We start from the raw sequence: 24475 nt of genomic DNA on the forward strand, positions 1-24475 counted from the left end.
GGGATCTTCAAGACTATATAGATAAATACCATACCACACATTGCATTCATCCAATAGGCCATTGAAATAATTTATAGAATTATAATATAACTTTGTTTTGTTCATAAGTGGGTGCCATTGGCAAAGCCAGACTATAGCATAAGTAGTGGTGAGCTACCTTTTTGAATTGTTGCAATTCATGATTTGTCCCATGTAAATTTGCACTCAGCAGCATAAATTGGTCTTAAAAATATTTGATGACTATATGTTAGTTTGGACAAGAAACAAAAGTATGCACCAAAAATTTTAACAATGTGTTTTGTTCTATCTCCATTGTGACTGAGCTTGTAATGGTTACACAGGTACTGAATGACTGTCTGAAAGGACAGTGAAAGCTGCTCCAATAACAATATTTAAAAAAAAGACAGTTAATTAAAGAATCAGGAATATTGTAGAGTTCTTTCAAGAAATCCCCTCAAACGTGATGGGCCAAGTGGCCTATCCTCCCAACTACTTCTTAGAAATAAACAGCTTTTTTCCTGTAAAGCAGAAGTCTCAGAACTGTTCCAAAACACAGTGTAAGTTCTTAATGTATTGTGAGCGTGGCTTACTAATTAGAAAAAGGAAAATTAGGTCTGGGTTTCATAGTCAAGTAAAAGCTACATAGGAACTGGAACTGCCTTTTCTGTTCTAATTAAAGGCTCAGGGTCAGTAGAATCTGCATGTTTTAAACAAATTCAGATGTACCAAATACTTTAAAGAATGAGTCTTTTTTAAAAAAAAATGATAAATGTCAATAGTTTCCTTGCATTAAGCAAATCCATCTGTCCAGGGTTCAGAGCCAGTTGTGGAGTAACACGGTTTTTAAAATGTTCTTTTTCACTGTGCTTTGCTTTCCTTCTGGTTCCTCACTGGTTTTGTCATTGGCTGAATATTCTAATAAGAGCATATTACAAGTATTTGATTGGTATGCTATTTATCTAAGTAATGTCTAGACGAACTAGCATAAGAAATTTGCCAGCTCTAGGGATGACGAACAGAGAAAAATTAAATCAGAATAATATGATATCGTGTATGGAAGATACCAACTTTGGTCTTGGTTTGGCTGCATCAGCTGAAGCAGCAGTGAGATAACAACAATTAGCTCGAGAACCAAGAGTCCCCGGAGGGGAAGAGCCCATCATGTTTATTACTCTGATTGCAATTCAGTTAGAAAATGCACTTATGTGGACAGTGGTGACACTCTGGCCACCCTGACACTGAAAAATGTTGATGTTCAGAGGGATCTAGGTGTACTGTTGCATGAGTCACTGAAAGGTAATGTTCTGGTACAGCAATCAATTAGGAAGGCAAATGGTATGTTAGCTTTTATTGCAAGGTAGGAATAAAGATATTCCACTGGAATTCTATAGGGCCTGGTGAGGTTGCACCTGGAATATTGTGCACAAGTCTCGTCTCAGTGTGGGTAGGGATGAGCGAACCAGGGAGTCGGGGAGGGTGTGGTCCCTGCAGAAAGTAGAATGGGGGAGGAGGGGAGTGGGGATAATATGACGGTGGTGGGATTGACTTGCTCCCTTCCCCCCGACTGCCACCCCCACCCCCTCTTTCTACTTTCTGCAGGGACCACACCTTCCCTGACTCCCTGGTTTGCTCATCCCTACCCACCCTGAGACGAGACTTGTGCACAATATGCAGCTCTCTGTCCCCTGGCACTTTCCCCTGCAACCATAGGAGTTGCAACACTTGTCCCTACACTGCCTCCCTAACCACCATCCAGGGATCTAAAACAGTGCTTCCAGGTCAAGCAAAGATTCACTTGCACCTCCTCCAACCTTGTCTACTACATTCGGTACTCTCAGTGTGGCCTGCTGTACATCAGCGAGTCCAAACATAGATGAAGCACCTGTATTGTGGAACAGCTCCCAGAAGCATGTCAGTTCACCTCCACTTCCCATGCCCACACTGACCTGTCTGGTCCCCGGCCTTCTCCACTACTAGAACAATACCTTGTATTCCACCTGGAGAGTCTACAACTCAATGGTATGAACATTGAATTTTCCAACTTCAGGTAACCTGTACTCCATTCTCTTCACTTCTGATCCACACAAGTTCTCCCCTCTCCTACCTGGTTCTATCTGCCTTTCAGCTGTACACCATACCTACTGGGTCCCATATCCTCTTCCCCAACTGGTTCCCCCCATTGTACCTCCTTTATCTGGTTCCACATATCACCTTCCTTGCTTATCAGATTCCAGCATCTGCAGCCTCTTGTGTCTCCACTTATCACCTTCCTGCCTCTGATTCCACTTCAAATCTGTCCCCATCTGCTTTTTTATCTCTCGCTCTCTCTCCTCATCTGTCTCTACCTATCACCCACCAGCTGCTCTGTCCCAACTCCACCCTTCCCCCCTCCCCCCACCTGTCTCCATCTGCGCACCATTCCCCTCCTCACCTGGTTCCACCTATTGCCTATCAACCCCTGTCTCACCACTCCCTCTCACCTCTTTATACTGGGTATCTTCCCTTTACACACTCAGTCCTGATGCAGGGTCTCGATCTGAAACTTCAACCATCCCTTTGCTTCCACGGATGCTGCTCTAATCACTGAATTCCTCCAGCAATTTGTTTTTTTGCTCCAGAACATATATCTTCAGTCTGGAGCAGTGTGGTGGTTATTCAGCAAACCTCTGATGATCTTGTTCTGGTTATGCACTCGTGTTGTATTTAAAAGATCTAAGGAGCACAAAATGTGATTAATCTGAAGTTGATTGTGGTGCTGGGAGTCTTCCACTTCAAACCATCATCAGAATTTACTGCACAGAGATTGAATTTGTGGACGTTGTTCAGCGTGAAATCAAAATTGTGGCAAAATAGAATCTTTTTTTCTTTAAATCTGATGGTCAAAATTATTGCCTTTAATCATTGGCAGTGGTCTTTTTTAACTGGTGTGCATGCATCAAGCTTACAAGAGTTCTTCACATTTCTTTATCTTCCTATTAGGCACTGTCTCAGAGTTAAGGATGATTTATTTCCACACTGGTTCTTTGGGTTCTGAGGCGGCTGATGGTGCCGATATGGGATCTGCAGACTCTGCCACGAGTGGGCAGGAGGTGCTTGCTGACATAGGCAGGTGAATAGTTTGCGAGGAGGTATACGACTTCTGCCAATTTTGCTGGGCTTTTCCGTGCTCCTGACAAAAGAATTCGGGGTTCTCAGTATCATTCTGGATGCTCCTCCATTTTGAGTAGTCAAGGGACAAGGGTTCCCACAAGTCAGTGAGACGTTAGATTGTTTCAAGAAAACTTTGCGAACTACTTTTCTCCTCTTCATCATCTTTTGCCATGATCTCAGAGAAAAGCATCTGCTTTTGGAGTCTGGTGCTGTGTTTGCGTGTGACATGGCCTGCCCATTGTAGCAAGCTGAGTGTAGTTAGAAACTTGCTTATCTTACCAGTCGTTTAGGAGGATTTTGCAGAGGCAACATTGGTGGTATCTCTCCAGCACTGTAATTGTTTACTGTGGAAGCATACAGGAGGAAGGGAATCACTATTGCGTGGCAGACCATGACCGCTATACTGCTTTTGAGGTCTTTATCTTCAAACACTCTTTTCACACAGTTAGCGGCTATGGTGGTGAACTGAGGGCAATGGTGAACTTCGTCATGAATGTCTGCCTTTTACTGAGAGGTGGAAAGTGCTACACCTTTTCCAGGGCCTTGTCATGAACTTTTACTGTTGTGCAGTGGGGGCAGGTTGGCAGAGGACTTCTGTTTTTGAACGCTTAGTCAAAGGCCTTCCTCATTTGCTTTGGTGATCAAGTCACTGATGGCTCAGGGCTCAGCCTCCAGATGCAGATATGTGCAAGTGCTGTCTGTGTACTGCAGCTCAATTTAGGTTGGAGTGAACTTGGTTCTTGAGTGGAAGAAATGTCGGTTGAACAGCTCACATTTCATCAAGTAGATTAGCTCCATTGCAATGGGATGCTCATTGGAGGTAAGGCACAGTATTGAGGTGAGAAAGGGTGAGAAGATTGTTGGGCCGATGGTCCCGCCTTGCTTAATCCCAGTCTGCACTGGAAATGGGTTCTTGGGGAAATGGTTGTTCAGAATGATAGCTTGTAGAACAGAAAAGAATTGCTGGAACCAGCCAAATTTGAGAAGGATTTTCCAGAGCCCATCATCCCTGCAGATAGATGGAGCCACACTCTGATTTAGGGAGTAGCTTTTTGACCTTTGGCACAAGGTGGTTGGGGAAGGCACTGGTGATGGCTTTCCCTGTGCCTGACAGCAAGGAGACCATTATACAGACACCAGAGCTGGTTTCATCTCCTTTCTTGAAGATGATCCCCTGGCATGACCTCCTTCTTAGATGTGAGAGCTAAAGATGTAATATTGCGACACTGTTTGTTCCCGAGGCCATGTTTCTCACTTGACCTTTGGTGAGATGTTACCTGCTGGAATAGAAGCAGAAGTTGCTGAAAGAACTTAGCAGGTCAGGCAGCATCTGTGGAAAGAGAAACAGAGTCAACCTTTCAAGTCTGAGACCCTTTGTCAGGAAAGGGAGAGAAACAAATTAGGTGGAAGAGGGTTGGATAGAACAAAGGGAATATCTCTTGATATGTGAGACCGAATGGATTAATGGGGGATAGCTGCAAACATATTATGCTTCTTTGTCTGTGTGATGTTGCAAATGGTGAGGCTTTGGGCCAGCAGGCCGGACTATATGATTAGAATAAGAAAAGCTGTGCCAAAATAATGATGGCCATAAATGGTCTTCTGATAGATACAGAAAGAGGAGTTACCTAAGTTGGAGAATGCAATGAGGTTGCTGAGTCTTTAATGCAATGCACTGCCTCATCTGCATTTTCCTGCTCCAGGTAATTTCTAGCTACCTTCCGTTGATGATCCATTTCAGAAAGAATCTCCACCTATGCAGTATATCAAGCTCCACAAGTGCATCAAGTACAATGCATTGCAGCAGGTTAAAACTGAAACTGTGATTTATGGAATGTTCCTGCCTCAAAAATAGGTGAAAGCTTGATTCTGCCACTGTTATAAAATATATGTAAACATCTACACATAGGTAGTGTATTTGGAGAGCGTATAGATATGTTGCAATGATACTTGATTTTAAGAACATTCATGCAGATGGCATTGTCTGCTTCTGTTGTCCAATTGCCTCCCTTTCGAAACTTGTAGTTTATGCTTGCCTGTGAAGAAGAGTCATCTGGATGATGTACAAAGTGGTGGTTAATGAAGGGAGGAGAAGTTCATGTTTGGAGGAAATGGTTCCTTTATGAATTAGGCTCTCCTTACTTGGTTCAATCCTTAGTAACACAATTTCATAATTAAACCCTGTGTTTGTCCTCAAATTATGATGTGCCCCAAACTCAGTCTGTTACAAATTCCATCCATTTCCAGCTCTTGGTGTTCTTTACAATCGTTTGTGTTTTTGTGTCATTACAGGTTCTCTTTGCTTTAAACCAAACTCTTCTGCAACATGAGAGTCTCCGAGCAGGCAGCTTGCAGGCCCCTTACACAACAGAGGACCTCATCAAGCACTACAACTGTGGGGACTTGAATGCTGTCATCTTCAATCACGACACATCTCAAGTAAGGAACCATAGCTGTTATTTTGTTGGCATTTTCAATCTTGTCAAAATGACTGCAGAGAAAGGGTCAATTGAAATGGGGGTGGTGGGGGGTTGGATTTGGGTTATTCCAAAAGATTTATATCAGCTAATTGCAGGTTTATTATCAAGAATAGAAGAAATAACTAAATATAGAAGACTGTCAAATCGGTTTGCATTTTCTTCTCTAACTACTTTGAATTAAATCATAATCTTTTGGTTAATTTCAATCCAGCTCAATTACACAAGTGCTTCTAAACCCCAGGCTGTTGTTAATGTTGTTGTTACGTCTTTAAATGTGAACTCACCATTTTCAATAGTGACACCAATGTGAAGCTGGCACAGATGAATCTCAGAAATTTGTTGTTTTCGAATACTATTTACTGGGTTTCAGAGAAATTGGACAACAGCCTAACAAACGTTACATGAGTTAGTGGAGCCTGGCCAAACCAGCGTGGTTTCTGATTAGATTACAGAATGCTCTGGCACTGCTTGCTGGCTTTCGTGTTTGCTGTCAGCTCCCATTTAGGAGCATGCCTCAAATCCTTTGAAGACTGTGGAAAAAATTTCTTTTTTTTTGTCATTACTTGAAAACAAGATAAGATTATTTTTTTTCCCTCCATAATCAGTTTGATAATGGGAACATGATCTTTTGTTGCCTGTGATTATAGAATGATTGTTTCTGTTGGATGTCCAGATGTATAGTTCAGCAAATTGTACCAATCCTATTTCCAAGGTTTTCATTGAGCTTCCAAATTTCTGAAATCACCTCCAACTCCCTGCTCATGACTTAAATTAACCAACAAATATTTTCTTTTTAAAAAGAGTGGAAGAAAGCTGTGGCTGAGATGCAGAAAGTTTGTGAATAGTTGCTTGTGACTATTTGGTCTTTGTGGTGCAACAAGAATGTCTTCCCCAGAGCTTGTAATTCAACTACTGTTCCATGTAAATTCATTGCAACAGAACTTGAATTCTCTCTGTTTCTGAAGAAAGTTCTCCTGCCATTTGCTTCCAGCAACTTTGAAGGCTTCAGAAATAAAAAAAATATTTGTGCAGTAAATCATATTCCACTGACATTTCCCTCACCTCCACTTCAGCTTCGCAAATTGTTTCAAAAGTAGTTAATGGAAAATATTGGTTTAGAGCCTATTTTATGATCAGATCTGTCATGTTTCTATTTTCAAAAGCCCCAGTCTTTTGAATTCATAATATCATGTTATCACCAGCTTTCTGGCCCTCCAGAATACTGCAGTTTTTGTACTGTGATTAATTGCTCAAGTACTGATTTTTTTTTAAATTTACTTTGTTTACCCCCACCCCATTGAACAGTTATCACCAATGTCAAGAGCTGCAGTGGCACAACTACTTCAGGGTATATAGGATGCAATGCTTTTTTTCATTTGAGTCCCAGAATCCTAGAACGGTTATAGTTCAGGAGGTCATTTGACTAGTCGCGATCTACCAGAGCGGCTCACTAATTCCAACCCTGGTCCTTGCAAATCTTGGAAGTCCATGGAAGTAACCAGAAGGAATTCTGAGGGACAGAATCTACCAGCATATGGATGGACAGAGTCTGATTAGGAGGAGGCAGCATGGCTTTGTGTGTGGCAAGTTGTGTTTGACGAACCTTTGATAGTTTTTTGAAGAGGTAACCAAAAAGGTAGATGAGGGGAGGGCAGTGGATGTTGTCTATTTGGACTTTACCAAAGCCTTTGACAAGGTCCCGCATGGTAGTCTAGTCTGGAAGGTTAGGTCCCATGGAATCCAGGGAGAGCTAGTTTGGTGGATTAGTTAGGCAGGCACGGTAGTGTGGCGGTTAGCGTAACACTTTACAGCGCCAGCGACCCGGGTTCAATTCCAGCTGCTGTCTGTAAGGAGTTTGTATGTTCTCCCCGAGTCTGCCTGGGTTTCCTCTGGGTGCTCCAATTTCCTCCCACATTCCAAAGACGTACAGGTTAGGAAGTTGTGAGTGTGCTATGTTGGCACCGGAAGTGCGCGACACTTGCGGGCTGCCCCCAGAACACTCTATGTCAAAGGTGCATTTCACTGTGTGTTTCGATGTACATATGATTAATAAAGATATCTTATCAAAATTGGCTTGGAGGTAGGAAGCAGAGGATGGTGGTTGAAGGTTGTTTCTCGGTATGGAGGCTGGTGGCTAGTGGTATGCCGCAGGCGTCAGTGTTGCGACCCTTGTTATTCGTTATTTATATAAATGATTTGAATGTGAATGCACAAGGCTTGATCAGTAAATTTGCGGATGACATCAAATTAGGAGTTGATGTTGATAATGAAGTAGGTTATCGTAGATTACAGGGGGAATCTTGATCAGTTAGGGAAGTGGGCTGAGGATTGGCAAATGGATTTCAATACAGGTAAGTGTGAGGTGATGCATGTTAGAAAGTCAAACCAGCGTAGGACTTATACTATGAATGGTAGGACACTAGGGAGCGTAATGGAACAGAGGGACCCAGGCATACAAGTGCGTAGTTTGTTGAAAGTGGCGTCACAGGTAGACCAGGTGGTGAAAAAGGCATTTACCACTCTGGCCTTCATCAGTCAGGGCATTGAGTATAGGAGTTAGAACATTATGTTGCAGTTCTATAAGTCGTTGGAGTACTGTGTACAGTTTTGGTCACCCTGTTATAGGAAAGGCGTGGGTAAACTGGAAAGAGTGCAAAAAAGGTTTGAAGGTGTTGCCAGGACTAGAGGGCCTGAGTTATAGGAAGATGTTGGCCAGGCTAGGCCTTTATTCCTTAGAACGTAGGAGAATGAGGGGTAATCTTATAGAGTTTTATAAAATCACGAGGGGCATAGATCAGGTGGATGGTAGCAGTCTTTTCCCCAGGGTAGGGAAATCCAAAACCAGGGGGCATATATTTAGGGTGAGAAGGGAAAGATTTGAAAAGGACTTGAGGGGCAACTTTTTCACGCAGAGGGTAGTGAGTATATGGAATGAGCTGCCAGAGGAAGTGGTTGAGGCAGGTACAATAGTATCATTTAAGAAGCACTTGAATAGGTACATGGAGGGGCAGGGCTTAGAGGGATATGAGCCGAACACAGGAAATTGGGACTAGCTGGGTGGCCACCATGGTCAACATGGACTCGTTGAGCCGAAGGGCCTGTATCCCTGCTGTATTGCTCTATGACTCTAACCTTTCTTCACTGTATATTTCTCCATTTCATTCTTGAGGGCCACCTTGGAACCTATCTCCTCCATATCTGCAGGCAGTGGATTCCAGGTTCCAACCACACACTGAGTCCCCACATTGCTCTTAATTGTCTTCTTTATTTTATACCTGTGCCCTCAAGTCCGTGACCAACAGCCTCTCACCATCCATCCAATGCAGACACCTCATCATTTTATATACTTCTATCAAATCTCCTCTCATCCTTCTCTTTAAAGAAAACTGTCCCAGCCTCTCTGATCGTTCTTGAATATGTGTATAATGATGTAATCTATATTATTTACCTCTAGATGTTGCCTGCAAAAAGTCAAGAGCATAGAACATAGAACAGTGTAGTGCAGGAACAGGCCCATTGGCCCACAATGTTATGCCGAACTAATTAAGCTAATGATGTCAAATTACACTAATCCTTTCTACCTGCACTTTAGAGAGGGTGCAGAGGAGATTTACCAAAATGCTGCCTGGATTGGAGAGCATGTCTCTTGAGGATGGGTTGAGTGAGCTAGGGCTTTTCTTTTTGGAGAGAAGGAGGATGAGAGGTGACTTGATAGAGGTGTACAAGATGATAAGAGGCATAGATCAAGTGGACAGTCAGACTTTTTCCCAGGGAGACAATGGCTAACATGAGGGGGCATCATTTTAAGGTGATTGGAGGAAGATATAAGGGGGATGTCAGGGGTAAGTTTTTTTTTTACACAGAGCGTTGTGGGTGCGTGGAACGAACTGCCAGCAGAGGTTGTGGGGGCAGATACATTAGGGACATTTAAGAGACTCCTAGATAGACACATGAATGATAGAGAAATGGAGGGCTATGTTGGAGGGAAGGGTTAGATAGATCTTACAGCAGGATAAAATGTCGGTACAACATTATTATGTTGGGCCATATTTTTCAGGACTATTGAGGGCATAACTACTATATTAGCAGCATGAAACTGTCAGAAACTTCCAGGCTATCAGTACTTAACAAAGACATTTCAACGTTGCTATAGGTGATATGGCATACCTCTAGAGGCTGTGCTGTTTGCAACTTTATCCAGCGGAACCAAGGGAGATCACCAGAAATTACGTATTTATAAACTAATCCCACTGTGAAGTACCCAGAAAATCTTAAACTTTGTTTAATGAAGTCTGAAAGGTTTTAGTGGCATTTCAAACTCTCCAACCCTAAAACAAGTAATTTTAACCAGAGTTTAAGGAATTCCTTCAAATAAACTTTCCAAAATACAAGGGATTTTAAAATAAAGGCTGATATTTTGCTTTATACTCATTATGTGTTATTGTCCCAGTCTTGATATGATAACATAGAACATAGGACACTACAGCACAGTATGGGCCCTTTGGCCCACAATGTTGTGCCGACATTTTATCCTGCTCTGTAAGATCTATCTAACCCTTCCCTCCCACATAGTCCCCTATTTTTCTGTATTTTTTTTTTAAATTTAAAATTGTGCTGTTTGATTCCTGTGGTAGGTGAGAATTCTTTAATGTGATTAGCTACCCAGCTAGAACAGATGATGAGATGACAGATGCTGGGCATCGAGGATTCCATTAAACTGATGTCTGACAGCAAAGGACATCAGAAAGTGGAATCTTTCTGCAGCTATCTTCAAAGTCAGTAGTGAGCACTATTTCTTCTCCACTGACTGGAGATTCTGGGCCATAGTCTGGAAGCTGTCACTAATGTATCTGTCACTGTCATTTTATTGTTGCCTAAAAGCATCAAATGCAATTTATAATATGACAAGTGAATCTCTCTGCTGAGTGTTGCTGACAAAGGTACTAATTATAATCTAGCTATTTGCTGTGATTTATTTGATGAGTGCCACCATTTAATCAATACTGTTTAGAAAAATCAGACCACACTTTCACTTTCCTCCCCCTGGACTTTGCTTCCCCTCCCAAACGTTATTCTTCCTCTGTTTCAACTATCTTTATATGCAGGATTTCAGTTCTTTAGACCGCTTGGTAACTTAATAATTGAACATATTTTATTGCTGAGTTTAGACAGTCAGAAGTGCTAAATGCTAACTAACCATGTCAGAGGAAGTGGGATGGGAGGGGAATCCAACCACAGCTAAGCCTGGTTTATTTCTGCAAGGATACTATACAATGGGGATCAGGAGAAGGAAAAGCATGACTGATTACTTTTTCTTTCTCCTGCCAGGAATACTGAACCCAGTACCTCTGACATTAGTAAGTTCAGCACATAAAAGGACTGAGTACAGTTCTTTCTTATCCACCAGACCAGTCAGTGCATTTCCTTATTGAGCCATGTCAATGCTTGAAGTGATGCCTGTTTGCTCTGCTATTTTTTTAAATTCCTTTTAATAGCATTTAGAAAACCGAAAAATGGATTTCATTTGGGGGACAGCCAGGGTTCCTCTTTGTTTCCCTGTTTATATAATTGATTAGGCTTGGATGGAACACATCCACACTGTATCTCTTCCTATACAGGTGGAATCAAGAGCGTGGCTCATACTGAAATAATGGCCATTTGGGTGGTGCACCCAGGGTATGGATGTTCCTTGAAGCATACAGCGGCAAGGAATCAGCACTAGAAGAGAGCAAACTGGGATAAACTTAACCAAAACAAAATGTCCAATTGACGGGCAAATCCAGCTTTTAAAGATGACTGCAGCACTATCAACTAGTTGCCTTGTTCCTAAATTATTTGGATGCCCCAAGTGACTGATAAAAAGATCCAGAGGCAACAATTTTAAAGACGTGACTACAGATGATCATTTTGTTAATGATGTAGTTAATCACCTAGAGATCAGAGCTTTAAGGTTATTACATGGCAAATTAGGAGCAATGTATTTAGTGTGAATTAAAATACACCAATATGCTCTACATGGACCCATCCCTCCAGGGATACATAGTATTGCTATGATACGGATATTAACTTGTGACTTCAGTGACTTTTGGCTACATTCCATTGGTTACCTGACAAGTTAGTAAATACAAAAGTAAAAGTGAGGTTTCAAAAATACTTGGGGGGGGGGTGAGGGGAGACAGAGGGTGAAAAGGAGGCAGCAAAGGACTGTACGACCTCCTTCTACACTGTATGTTGTGACCTTCATATTTTCATAGCCAGTTATAGAGTTCTTTGTCTTTCGGGTATTTTCATTTTATTGCTGAATTATAATTATTCATAGTATAGGTCATTTAACAGTAATGTTCATGGGAATTAACATTATAAAGTTAAAATAATTCCATGAATTCTGGTCAAGAGTCTGAAATTGGCACTTGTTTTTAACAAGAAGAGTAGTGATGCAGAGCTGTGCATGATCGTTTTTGGAGAGAATGTCATTTGGTCAGTTTTGAATGGTGAAGCTGCTCAATGCTGTCAAGCTGTTCTGTTTTTTCTGGTTTATTAGAGCTGAAACCCTTAGTTCAACCTCTTGCTGGGAGGCACAGCTGAAGTAAAAAAAATTTAGAGAAGATCACAGACAGTGACGCCAGCAATCCCATTAGCAGTTTGATGAGCTATGTTCTTCCTATTTCCAGAAATGCTGTTTCTGTCCAGTTTAGACATGGGCTTAGCTTGGGCAAAGCCCAGCTGGAGAAGGGAAGCGCACATCCTGTGGGAAGGTGGCTTTACTTAGAAAGTGCCTATTGGGAGAGCTGGTGTCCTGACCTGTAATCCCAGGTGAATTCTTTTCCTAAATAGTTCTCTCTTTACATTACTTATCTGTTGCTTTCTGCGAGGGTTTAAAGTGAGGAAGAATATTCTTTTCAACACTAGCATAATTTAATGCAGAGAACTGTGTTCATGCACAACAAATCTGAAAATGGTTGCCCCAGTACTTCCCTCTTTCCTTTAGTTCCTTGAACATTGGCTCAGCAGGTTTACAATCTTCCTTCCCGCAACCCCTCTATCTAAGTCCTGATGCTGCAGCCTCCATACAAGCCCATAACCTGAGTTCCTGAGCTGTTGTCTTTTCCTCACCATTGTTTTAGAAGCAAGCAGGTGAAAAAGGAGGAGGAAAGGATGGAGCAATAAGGAAAGCAAAAGAAGGAAGGACTGTTAAAGATTAGAGCGTAGGATAATGTGAAGCAGAGAGTGGAGGAAAAAAGATAGGGACCAGGAGGAGGGAGAACAGAAGGAGAAAGAAGAAGGTTTATTCCAATGATTTATCAAAACATATCATCAACTGGAGAAGGGTGGAACAATTAATTACAATTCTTCCTGACTCAGAATGAATCTGGTGAAAAATGCTCACTCAATAATTTAATGCAACCTTTGTAATTTTTCTGATTTAGTACCCAGTTTTTGCACTTAGTGTGCAGAGTGAGCAATTTCGGTATATTGCAGACTGAGAGATGCAGCAGAAATAACAGTGGAAACACTTATTATTGAAATTGGCCTTTGTATTTTCAATCTGACATTAATTTAGTGTGAGAACACTTGCATTCAAAGTTGATGGATTCCTCAATGAGGCAGGGTCCACACAATTGGAGTAAATAAATAATTACTGAAAATTGAATTCTCCAACTTCAGGTAATTATCATCCTCATGCCATCCCATTTCTATAAAATGCCTTGCTAACGGTCTACACTCATGCTCCTTATCACTGGATCTGTCTTAACCTATCTCTCCATATGGGCTTTTGGCACTCATCCCCTCCAGCTCCATTTTGAAAACTGTAAACCCGCCACTCTCAACCCCGTTGGGTCTCTTGAAGTGCATTAATGCGGAGAAGTCCCCAAGGCATAATGGGATCCATCCCAGATTAATGAGAGAGGCAACAGAGGAGATTGCTGGGGCCTTGATAGAAATCTTTGTATCTCTTTAGCCACAGGTGAAATCCCAGAGGACTGGAGAATAGCCAATGTTGTTCCTCTGTTTAAGAGCGCAGTAGGGGCAAACCAGGAAGTTATAGACTAGTGAGCCTTATAGCAATGGTAGGGAAATTATTGGAGAAGATTCTTAGGGATAGGACCTACTTGCATCTGGAAACCATAGTTATTAGGGATAATCAGCATGGCTTTATGCGTGGAAGGTCTTTCAAACTTGACTGAGTTTTTTAAGGAGGTGACAAAGATAATGGTGAGGTAGGGCAATGGATGTTTGATACATCGACCTTAGTAAAGCTTTTAACAAGGTCCTTCCTGGTAGGCTGATACAGAAGATTAAGGCACATGGGATTCATGGAGACTTAGTAGATTGAATTCAAAATTAGCTTGGCTATAGAAGACAGAGGGTAGTGGTGGAGGGGTGTTTTTCTGACTGGAGGTCTGTGACCAGTGGTGTTCCTCAAGGATCAGTGCCGGGACCTCTGTTGTTTTGTGATACATACAAATGATCCGGATGAAAATGCAGGTGGGCTGATAGGTAAATTCGCAGATGACACAAACGTTGGCAGAATTGTAGATAATAAGGAAGGTTCTCAAGGGATTCAACAGGATATAAACCAGTTGGAAATGTGGGAAGAGATATGGCAGATAGAGTTTAATCCAGACAAGTGTGAGGTGTTGCATTTTGGGAGGTGAAATGTAAGAGGAAAGTATACAATAAATGGCAGGAACTTTAGGAGCATTGATGTACAGAGGGATCTTAGGGTGCAAGTCCATAACTCCCTGAAAGTGCCAACATAAGTAGATAGAGTTGTAAAGAAAGCATATGGCATACTTACCATTATCAGTCAGCAGGAAGTCATGTTCTAGTCCTATAAAACTTTGGTTAGGTCACATTAGGAGTATTATCTGTAGTTCTGGTTGCCACATTGTAGGAAAGATGTGGAGGCTTTGAAGAGGACGCAATAGAGGTTCACCATGATGTTGCCCGGATTAGAGAGTATTAGCTATAAAGAGAGGTTGGACAAACTTGGATTTATTTTCTCTGGAATGTCAGAGGCTGAGGGGTGACATAACAGAAGTATTTACAATTATGAAAGGCATAAACAGGGTAGATAGTCAATGTCTTTTTCCCAGGACAGAAATGTCAAATCGTGGAGGTCATAGCTTTAAGGTGAGGAGGGGAAAGATTAAAGGAGATTTATGTGGCAAGTTTTTTTACACAGAGAGTGGTAGGTGCCTGGGATGCACAATGTTTAAGAGGCATTTAGGCAGACATCTGAATAGTTGAGGAATTGAGGGATATAGACCACATGCAAGCAGATGTGCAGTTTAAATTGGCATCATGGTTGACACAGACATTGTGGGCCGAAGGGCCTGTTCCTATATTCTCCCCCCCATTCAGAAGAAGAGTCCCTGACCTGAAACATCAACTTCCACAGATGCTGCTAGAGTGGCCGAGTTCTTGCAGCATTTCTGTTTTTGAAACACTTGCTGTAGCCTTACTGAGTACATTTGTTGAAGTCAGGATTTCTCCTGGATAAATATTCTCCTCTTTACAGATTCTGCAGAAGGATAACATTGCTAACTATTGAACCGTAGGGACACTGGAGAGATACTGCTTTATTGGGTAATTCTCCATAATGAGTAGACTAATAGAATAGAAGCTTCTGATATTGAGTTTGAGTTGTTCCAGCTTGTAAGATCATAGAACTGGTAACCATGATAACCCTTAGGGCAGGGGTTTAGTGGGTGAGTATTTTCAGTCCTTCAATTAATTAAGTACTATGTGATGGCTTTCTTAATTAGTTTTCCCCATAATTAGTAACTACTTTAACATTTATAGTCCATTTGATTGTCCAAAGCTGCAAAAATGCTACTTTAATTCCCTGTCCTAGCGGTTTCAATTATGGTAAAATTGTGCTCCCTCTAAACTAAAATCATTCAAAAAGATTGTACTAACGTGAGTGGACCCAATTCACTTCTTGTCAAAAATATCTTTCACAAATTTGTTACCAACAATTTGTCATTTTCTGTGAACGAAACATCTTCAATAACTTGGTTGTCTGGCTTGTAACCTTGGGTATTGCCATAGTGATTGCAGATCTGTGAGCTGGATTAGTGTTTGTGGCTTATTAAGAAGAGGTCACTGATACTGTTACAACAGTGTTTCTTGGAAGAAAGGGCCTGTCAGATATTTTAAGAGAAAACTGAAAAGTACATTTTTTTTTAAAGTTTCTTTTGATGTTGCATAAAATAGTGACTTCATGAGGTTGAATAAAGCTGAACTTATTCCAAGCTGATTCACTTGGCTGCTGTGGTGGAACACTGCATGACTTCTAGCGAGAATTATTGAGTATGAATCACAGACTCTTATTGCCATCCATACGCTCAACTGCCCTCTGAGAGTGAGTTCAGACACAGCTTGGGGGGCCTTTGAAGCCTGCAGCTGGGAAGTCAGGAACTTTTAGTTGGGGCTGAAAGGGCAAAAAAAAAATCAACATTTAAATAATGCTGCAGAACAGTGAAGTTCCAGGAAGCAAACCCTCTTATAACTGGAGTGGATTCTGTGAAACTGTAAGCATTAACTTAATATATGCAGAAATATTAGAGGATGTTTCACATACAGGAGCAAAACTTGTCAATAGAGGCCTTGGCAACCTCTTTTGCCAGACCCATAATGCACTACATCTAGGAACGGAACAATAGGCAAGCATGAAAACTGTATTTAAAATGGGATGTGAGCCATATGAAATTTATTTCAAAAATTCAAACTTTCTGCATTTGATGTGGATTTGGATGTCTGATCTTTTCATGGAAACTGGAACTGAAAACCCACTGGCCAGCTTGGACTAAAGCTTTCAAGTGAAGGGCTGTCTCAGATTTGGTTCCTTCTGCCTGTGAAATCATTCCCAAACAGTGCCAATTTTCCTCTCAGAAACCAATGGGCCAGAAGTCAGGAAATGCACCTGCTTGACCACTAATGCACGGACCAGTTGGAGCTGTCCAATGGGTGTTAGTTAGTGGAGAATGCCAGCTGACTCACTATTGTTGCTGCCCTGAAGCCTGAGCCATTTTGTAGCCCACACAAGCTGTGGGCACCAAACCAACCCTCTAGTCAACTGTCTCCTTGGGGAGGTAAGGAAGTCAGCTGGCTCCATGAGAGAGCATCTGATGCTTAGTGCACTCTGCGGCTTGCTGCCACTGCATGGAGCAGAGATTTTTTACTGAGCCATGTGGAGTGTTTCCACAAGAATAAATGAAAGTGAGAAATAAATCCCAGCCATTTTCTGAGCAGCCTCCAGAAGTCCCTTGGCAAGATTTTTCTTTTTCTTTTTTGTCTATCCACCAAAGTCATAGGTCTTCCCATTGATGAGTACCATATAAAGCTAGCAAGTTGGCCTTGGCAAGATCCCAGACTGTGCTTGGGCTGTTCTCAAACAATAGGCAGATCAAAAGGTATTGTATGGCCAGCCTCCCACTGAGTCATCAGTCTCAGCTATTGTAACAATGCCCCAATTCACTGTTTTGGCTCTTGGATACTGAAGCAATTCAGGGTCTTGCAACTGGTCCACTTCTCCTCTGCGCTGCTCAGTCACCATAATTCTCATGCTGATCTCACTGTCAATGGCTGTATGTCAAATCTGCCTCAACTTCTCATGTTGGTTGCACTGATAGTGCTGTTGACCAGTGTTGTCAGGGAGCTCCTGCTTGACTTCAGGAGATTTTCAGAATGAGGAGGACATTGCAGAGGGTGTCTTGTATCCTCTGTTTGTTGTTTTCTTTCCCTTGGCCAGCTATAGTTCTCTAGGTGTCTACTAGTACTCTCCCAGTGAGGACATACAAGCTGTTGAACTTCATTGGATGAAGGTAGCCAAAGGTGACTCTGGAGCTGTCATTCAGAGCTGGGTTTACTTTTGGTTTTGCGGGGGTACAGGGTTCCTGTATCGGATGAACCTACTTGATACCAGAGTAATGGAGGGCGAGGGTATTTACAAGCTTATGTATGAGAAGTCAGATCTCCTGAAACACTGATTGCCAGCTCCTTTCTAAGAACTTCCAACTGCAATGCATGCTGTTCACTCTTCCCTCTGCAAAGCAACACAACCCAGGCCTCATTGCTGTAAGCTGAAGGACCATGACCGGTCTTTGTGCATGCTGGTGACATCATCTCAACATTGAGTTCCGGACCATTGTCCGGAGATAAATATATACTTAAAAACTGAATTTAAAAAAAAGCACCTTACAATCTTAAAATGCCATTAATATTAAAACATTCCAAACCACTTAAACTCTTCGAGAAATACACTTCTGCACTAAACTAATCAAAAATTATACATCATCTTCAAATACATATATCCAGTTTAATCTTTTTTCTCATCACTGTGTCTCTTTATTAGGATCACTTTAACGTGACTTGCTATTGTAAATCTTTATTGTCATCGTACATCTCTGGAGACCAAGCCACAAGACAGTAGTTAGAAGTGTTGATTTTATATCATGATTTAGCAGCAAATTGATATCAAGAATAGCATTTGCAATACCTTCCTGATGATTGTTAATGGGCATAATCAGAAATGCATGTAAATTGCTTCCTTTTGCTTCTATAGACCACATCAAAATTTGCTTTGTCTGCCCACTCCTGTGTTGAACAATAGAGAGTCCAAGAACAGTGTGATAAAATAAGTGAATTGCTCAGAACTAAGAACTAAAAAAAACTGAAATATGAGCAATGAGTGCTTAGGAATCAGATCTTTCACCAGGACAGGAGGTAGCTGGTAATGTCGGAGCATTTGATACAGAATTGACCTCTAAATATGCCTCAATCTACAGATGATACTCATCTTAACCATATTTAAGCAATTCCACTTATTAACCACATCCATGTACATGTTTATGTAGCAAGCTCTCAGACACATCTGTTCCAATTTTCACTTCTGGTCTCACCCACACTCCTCCCAGACAAAGCAAAGACCCCAGACTTCACCTTCTAACCCACAGCATCAACATTTCAACAGATCAATCTCCCTTCAATGATGTTCCACCACGGACTCGTCCCCTTTCACCATTCTGAGTGACACTTCACTTCATGTTGGTTACCTCTTCCATCTCTACCATCATCCACTCCCCTTCTCATAGCACCCTCATATACAACTGCAGGAGATGCAACAGCTCTTCTATCTTGCTCTTTCCCGCTATCCAGGGACTCAAACAGTCCTTAAATTGAATAAGTAATTCACCTGCACTTCTGAAGACTAGCACTTCCAACAAATGAGAGTCTAATCAACTACCATAGACATCCAGTGGCATTACCATCACTGTATCTCCCATCATCAATATCCATGGGGGTTACTATTGACCAGAAACTCAACTTGTTCCAACCACATAAATACCATGGCTACAAGCGTAGGTCAGAGACTGGGTATCTTATAGCGAGTGATTCACCTCCTGACACCCAAGGCCTTTCTGCCATCTGCAAGGCATAAATTAGGAGGCAATGGAATACTATCTTTTTACCTGGATGAGTGCAGAGAAAACCATTCTCAAGAAATTCAACACCATTCAGGCAAAGCATCCTGCTTGATTCATACCCATCAACCACTCTAAACATTCATTCCCTCCATCATTAGCACACATTGGCCACAGTGTACACTATCGACAAAGTGTACTGTATTTACTCGCTCAGGCTACTCTGTTCATTGCTCCCACACCTGTAACCTCTACCACCAAGGAAGACAAGAGCGGCTGGTTCACAGGAACACCACCAACTGAAGGTTCCCCTCCAAGTCACACTATCCTGAATTGGAAATATATTTCACCAGTCCTTCACGTATGTAAATCCTAGAACTCCCTGCCCAACAGTACCACAGGAGTACCTTCACAAGAAGAATTGCAACAGTTCAAGTTGCCTCACCACCACTTTCTCAGGGGCAATTAAGAATGAAGGATGGGCAATAAATGCTGTCTTGCTGGTGACACCCAGATCCCAGAAATGAATATATAAAACAAATCTCTGTTCTGTCCTCAAGGATGACCTTAAGCTTCCAGTGACTTTAATTCTTCATCACACTTCCAATCTGATCTCTCTGGTTTTGGCTTCATACATTTTCCAGTAAAGCTCAGCGTAAATTCACCTTCAATCTAGAAATGTTGCAGCCCTCATATTCAATAATATTCAATTCAAAAGTTCAGATAACCAGTCTTTCCTGTTTCTGATGTAAGGGCATCTATCTGCAACATTAACTTGCATTTGTAGCGGTTGCTACCGCGGAATGAACACAAGACACTAGTCATAGAGTTTCAGAACAGAACTGGTTTATTTTCCCGCCTTGCGCGGGCCTTTTAAGAGAGCCTGTTCCCGCCCACTCAAAATGGCAATGATGTATACGCCCCGTCATCAAACCTTTCCCGCACGCGGGTTCTCCCTGTCGCTCGGGGAAGACGAAGGCCCACCGCCATCTTGGGCCTCGCCGCTTCAACGACGCATGACCCGACTGCCAAGCCGGTTCGCTTGCTCGGACAGTGAGTCGCTACACAAACCCCCCCACCCCTAGAACTGGCGATATGGTCCCCAAGGTCCATGGGCTGTGTTAGCCGCTGCTTAGGAGGTCGGCCTCTGCGTCGCGGTGCTGGAACCTCGACCGGTTGGTGTAGATCTAAATGGGCCGGTTTGAGGTGGTCTGTCGTGAAGACCTGTTCCTTGCCCCCAATGTCCAAAATAAAGGTGGATCCATTATTCCTGATGACTCGGAACGGTTCCTCATATGGTCGTTGCCACGGTGCCCGAGGTGTGCCCCTGTGAATGAAAACAAACCTACAGTCTCATAGTTCTTTGGGCTTACAGGACGGGGCTTGACCGTGCCACGAAGTGGGAATCGGGGCCAAGTTGCCGAGCCTCTCGCGCAGTCTTTGCAGGACTGCCGTGGGTTGTTCCCCTTGGTCCCGAAGGGAGGGTATGAAATCCCCTGGGACGACCAGGGGCTCCCCGTACACGAGTTCAGCTGACGAAGCGTGGAGGTCTTCTTTGGGGGCAGTGCATATGCCGAGCAGGACCCAAGGCAGTTCGTCGACCCAGTTAGGACTCTGCAGGCGGGCCATCAGGTCTGATTTCAGATGGCGGTGGAAGCGTTCCACTAACCTGTTTGATTGAGGGTGGTAGGCCGTGGTGGTGTGCAGCTGCGTCCCCAGCATGTTCACTAATGCAGACCAGAGGCTGGAGGTAAATCGGGTGCCTCTATCTGAAGTGATGTGGGCTGGAACACCAAAACGTGAGATCCAAGTTGTGAGCAGCGCCCGGGCACAGGAATCAGTCATGATGTCAGATAGAGGGGTTGCCTCTGGCCACCTCGTGAACTGGTCAACGACGGTAAGCAGGTACCGGGCCCCTCTTGAAACCGGCAGAGGGCCTACGAGGTCGACGTGGATGTGGTCGAACCTTCTACGGGTAGGCTCGAACTGCTGTGGCGGGACCTTGGTGTGTCGTTGGATTTTCGATGTCTGGCAGCGCTGACAAGTCCTGGCCCACTCCCTGACCTGTTTGCGCAGGGCATGCCATATGAACTTGCTGGTGACCAACCGGACAGTTGATCTGACGGACGGGTGTGCCAACCCATGTATCGAATCGAAAACGCGTTTCCGCCGGGCTGCAGGAACTATAGGGTGGGGTTGACCTGTTGCGATGTCGCAAAGGAGGGTCTGCTGACCAAGACCAGCTAAGAAATCTTGGAGCTGCAGGCCCAAGATTGCGGTTTGTAGCTGGGCAGTTCGTCGTCGGCTTGCTGTGCGTCAGCCAGGGCCTTGTAGTCAATACCCAGGGACAGGTTGTGGATGGTTGGTCTGGAAAGTGCGTCAGCAACGACATTGTCCTTCCCGGAAACATGTTGGACATCCGTTGTGAATTCAGAAATGTAGGACAAATGTCTCTGCTGATGAGCTGACCAGGGATCAGAGGCTTTGGAGAAGGCGAAGGACAAAGACTTATGGTCAGTGAAGGTGGTGAAAGGCCTGCCTTCCAAAAAGTACCAGAAATGCCGGACAGCCAGGTACAGCACTAGAAGTTCCCGATCAAAAGTGCTGTATTTCAGTTCGGGTGGTCTAAGGTGCCTGCTGAAAAATGCCAAGGGTTGCCAACTGCCTTCGATTAGTTGTTCCAGTACCCCACCAACCGCGGTGTTGGATGCGTCCACCGTGAGGGCGGTCGGGACGTCTGTCCTAGGGTGTAGAAGCATCCTGGCGTTTGCCAGGGTGTCCTTGGCCTTAACAAAGGCAGCCGCAGCCTCGTCGTTCCAGGCGATGTCCTTGCCCTTACCAGCCATCAGCGAGAACAAAGGGCGCAGGATACGGGCTGCTGCAGGGATGAACCGATGGTAAAAGTTGACCATCCCCAAGAATTCCTGTAGGCCTTTGACCGTGTTGGGGCGGGCAAAATGGCGGATAGCGTCCACCTTGGCAGGTAGGGGTGTTGCTCCGTCGCTGGTGATTCTGTGGCCGAGGAAATCGATAGAGTCAAGCCCGAATTGGCACTTGGCCAGGTTGATCGTTAGGCCAAAATCATGGAGACGGGAATACAGTTGGCGGAGGTGGGAAAGGTGTTCTTGGCGGTCACGGCTGGCGATTAGTATGTCACCTAAGTAAATGAACATGAAGTCCAGGTCTCGGCCTACCACGTCCATTAGCTGCTGGAACGTCTGCGCGGCATTCTTAAGGCAGAACGGCATTCAAAGGAACTCAAAGAGGCCGAATGGGGTGATAATCGCAGTTTTGGGGACGTCATCCAGGTGGACCGGGATTTGGTGGTATCCCCGAACGAGGTCCACCTTGGAGAAGATGCGGGCCCCATGTAGGTTGGCTGCAACCCTGTGATAGTCGCCACAGGGCCTCCACCTGCCGGTGGCTTTGAGGACCGTGTGCAGGGGGGAGGCCCAGGGGCTGTCTGACCTGCGAACAATCCCCAGCTCCTCCATGCGACGGAACTCTTCCTTTGCCAGGCGGAGCTTGTCTGGAGGTAGTCGTCGTGCTCGGGCATGAAGTGGTGGCCCTGTGGTAATGATGTGGTGTTGCACCCCGTGTTTGGGCGTAGAATTTGTAAACTGAGGTGCCAATACTGATGGGAATTCGGCTAGGAGCTTGGTGAACTCGTTGCCGGACAGGAAGACCAAGCGTGGGGCTGGTAGGCTGGTTTCTCCCAGGGGGTAGTTCTGGAAGGTTCTGGAGTGGACTAGCTGTTTCCCCCGCAGGTCAACTAGCAGGTTGTGGGCCCGAAGGAAATCGGCTCCTAGGAGTGGTCGGGTGATAGTGGCAAGGATTGAAGGTCCAGGTGAAATGGCTGCTGCCGAATTGTAACTGAAGTGTACGGGTACCGAAAGTCCGTATCGTTGTGCCATTTGCAGCATTGAATACCGGACCTTGTTGCCTGTTACAAGTGTCACGGCCGGTCGGGGGCAAAATACTGACCTCTGCTCCAGTATCGACGAGGAAACGCTGCCCGGACTGCTTGTCCCGAACGAATAGGAGGCTTTGTCGGTGGCCAGCCGCCGTAGCTGTTAGTGGCGGCTGGCGCTGGCGTTTCCTTGACTTGCAGGGTAGGCGGCATCGATGGGCCTCTGCACCCCACCTCTGATGGTAGAAACACAGTTGGTTGCCATTGTCGTCGTCTGTGTTTCTGGGGTGTGGTCGCTTGGTTGCTGGGCCTGGTTTAGGCAGGCGTTGGGCTCGCGGCCTGGTGATTTGGCCAACGGACGAACCGCACTCGCGTTTGGCCTTCCACAGGGCGTCTGCCCGGGCAGCCACCTCATGTGGGTTGCTGAAATCAGCGTCGGCCCACAGCAGGTGAATGTCATCGGGTAGTTGTTCGAGGGAGGCCTGTTCGAACATTAGGCAGGGCTTGTGCCCCACGGCCAATGCCAGCATCTCATTCATTAGGGTGGATGGGGATCTATCCCCCAGGCCGTCCAGATGAAGCAGGCGGGCAGCGCGCTCACGACGGGAGAGGCCGAAGGTCCAAATCAGAAGGTCTTTGAAAGCCGGGTACTTATCCCCCTCCGGAGGAGACTGGATGAAGTCACTAACCTGGGCAGCTGTCTCCTGGTCCAGAGAGCTGACCACATGGTAGTACTTTGTGGAGTCGGAGGTGATCCGCCGAAGGTGGAATTGCGCTTCGCCCTAGTGAAACCAGACACTGGGACGAAGCGTCCAAAAGGTGGGCAGCTTGAGTGCCACTGCGTTGGATGCTGCGTTTTCGTCCATGGTGCAGGTCCAAAATCTGTTTGGACCGTTGGGGTCACCAATGTAGCGGTTGCTACCACGGAATGAACACAAGACACTAGTTGTAGAGTTTCAGAACAGAACTGGTTTATTTTCCTGCCTTGCACGGGCCTTTTAAGAGAGCCTGTTCCAGCCCACTCAAAACGGCAATGACGTATACGCCACGTCATCAAACCTTGCCCGCGCGCGGGTTCTCCCTGTCGCTCAGGGAAGACGAAGGCCCACCGCCATCTTGGGCCTCGCCGCTTCAACGATGCGCGACCTGACCGCCGAGCCGGTTCGCTTGCTCGGATGGTGAGTCGCTACACATTTGCATTTTTCTAGTTCTGACGAAAGTTAACTGATCAGAAACATTAATTCTGTTTCTTCCCCCACCTGTTACTAACCTGTTGTGTATTTTTAGAGTTTTTTTCTGTTTTTATTGCATAACTATATATGCTGAACCTCTGTCTGTCTGTCTCTCTCTCTCTCTCTCTCTATCTCTATCTCTCTATGTAGCTATATAACAAAAATGCAGTTTTTCTGTAGTATTCAATGCTATTATTTTTTAAAGCCATAGAGTCACAGAGCACTGAAACAGGTCCTTTGGCCCATCTAGTCAGTGCCAACTATCAAGCATCC

At 44.3% G+C, this 24475-nt stretch overlaps 1 protein-coding gene across 1 annotated transcript in view; it reads left to right on the forward strand.

Moving 5' to 3' along the window:
• LOC127568719 (metalloprotease TIKI2-like) overlaps nucleotides 1-24475 on the forward strand; it is a 324849-nt gene that overhangs the window by 130957 nt on the left and 169417 nt on the right. The window contains exon 3 of the mRNA XM_052012788.1: nucleotides 5443-5589. Within this exon, the coding sequence (XP_051868748.1) occupies nucleotides 5443-5589 (147 nt within the window). The remainder of the gene's footprint in view (nucleotides 1-5442; nucleotides 5590-24475) is intronic.

The sequence above is a fragment of the Pristis pectinata genome, chromosome 3 (assembly GCF_009764475.1).
Source record: "Pristis pectinata isolate sPriPec2 chromosome 3, sPriPec2.1.pri, whole genome shotgun sequence".
NCBI classification, from domain to species: domain Eukaryota; kingdom Metazoa; phylum Chordata; class Chondrichthyes; order Rhinopristiformes; family Pristidae; genus Pristis; species Pristis pectinata.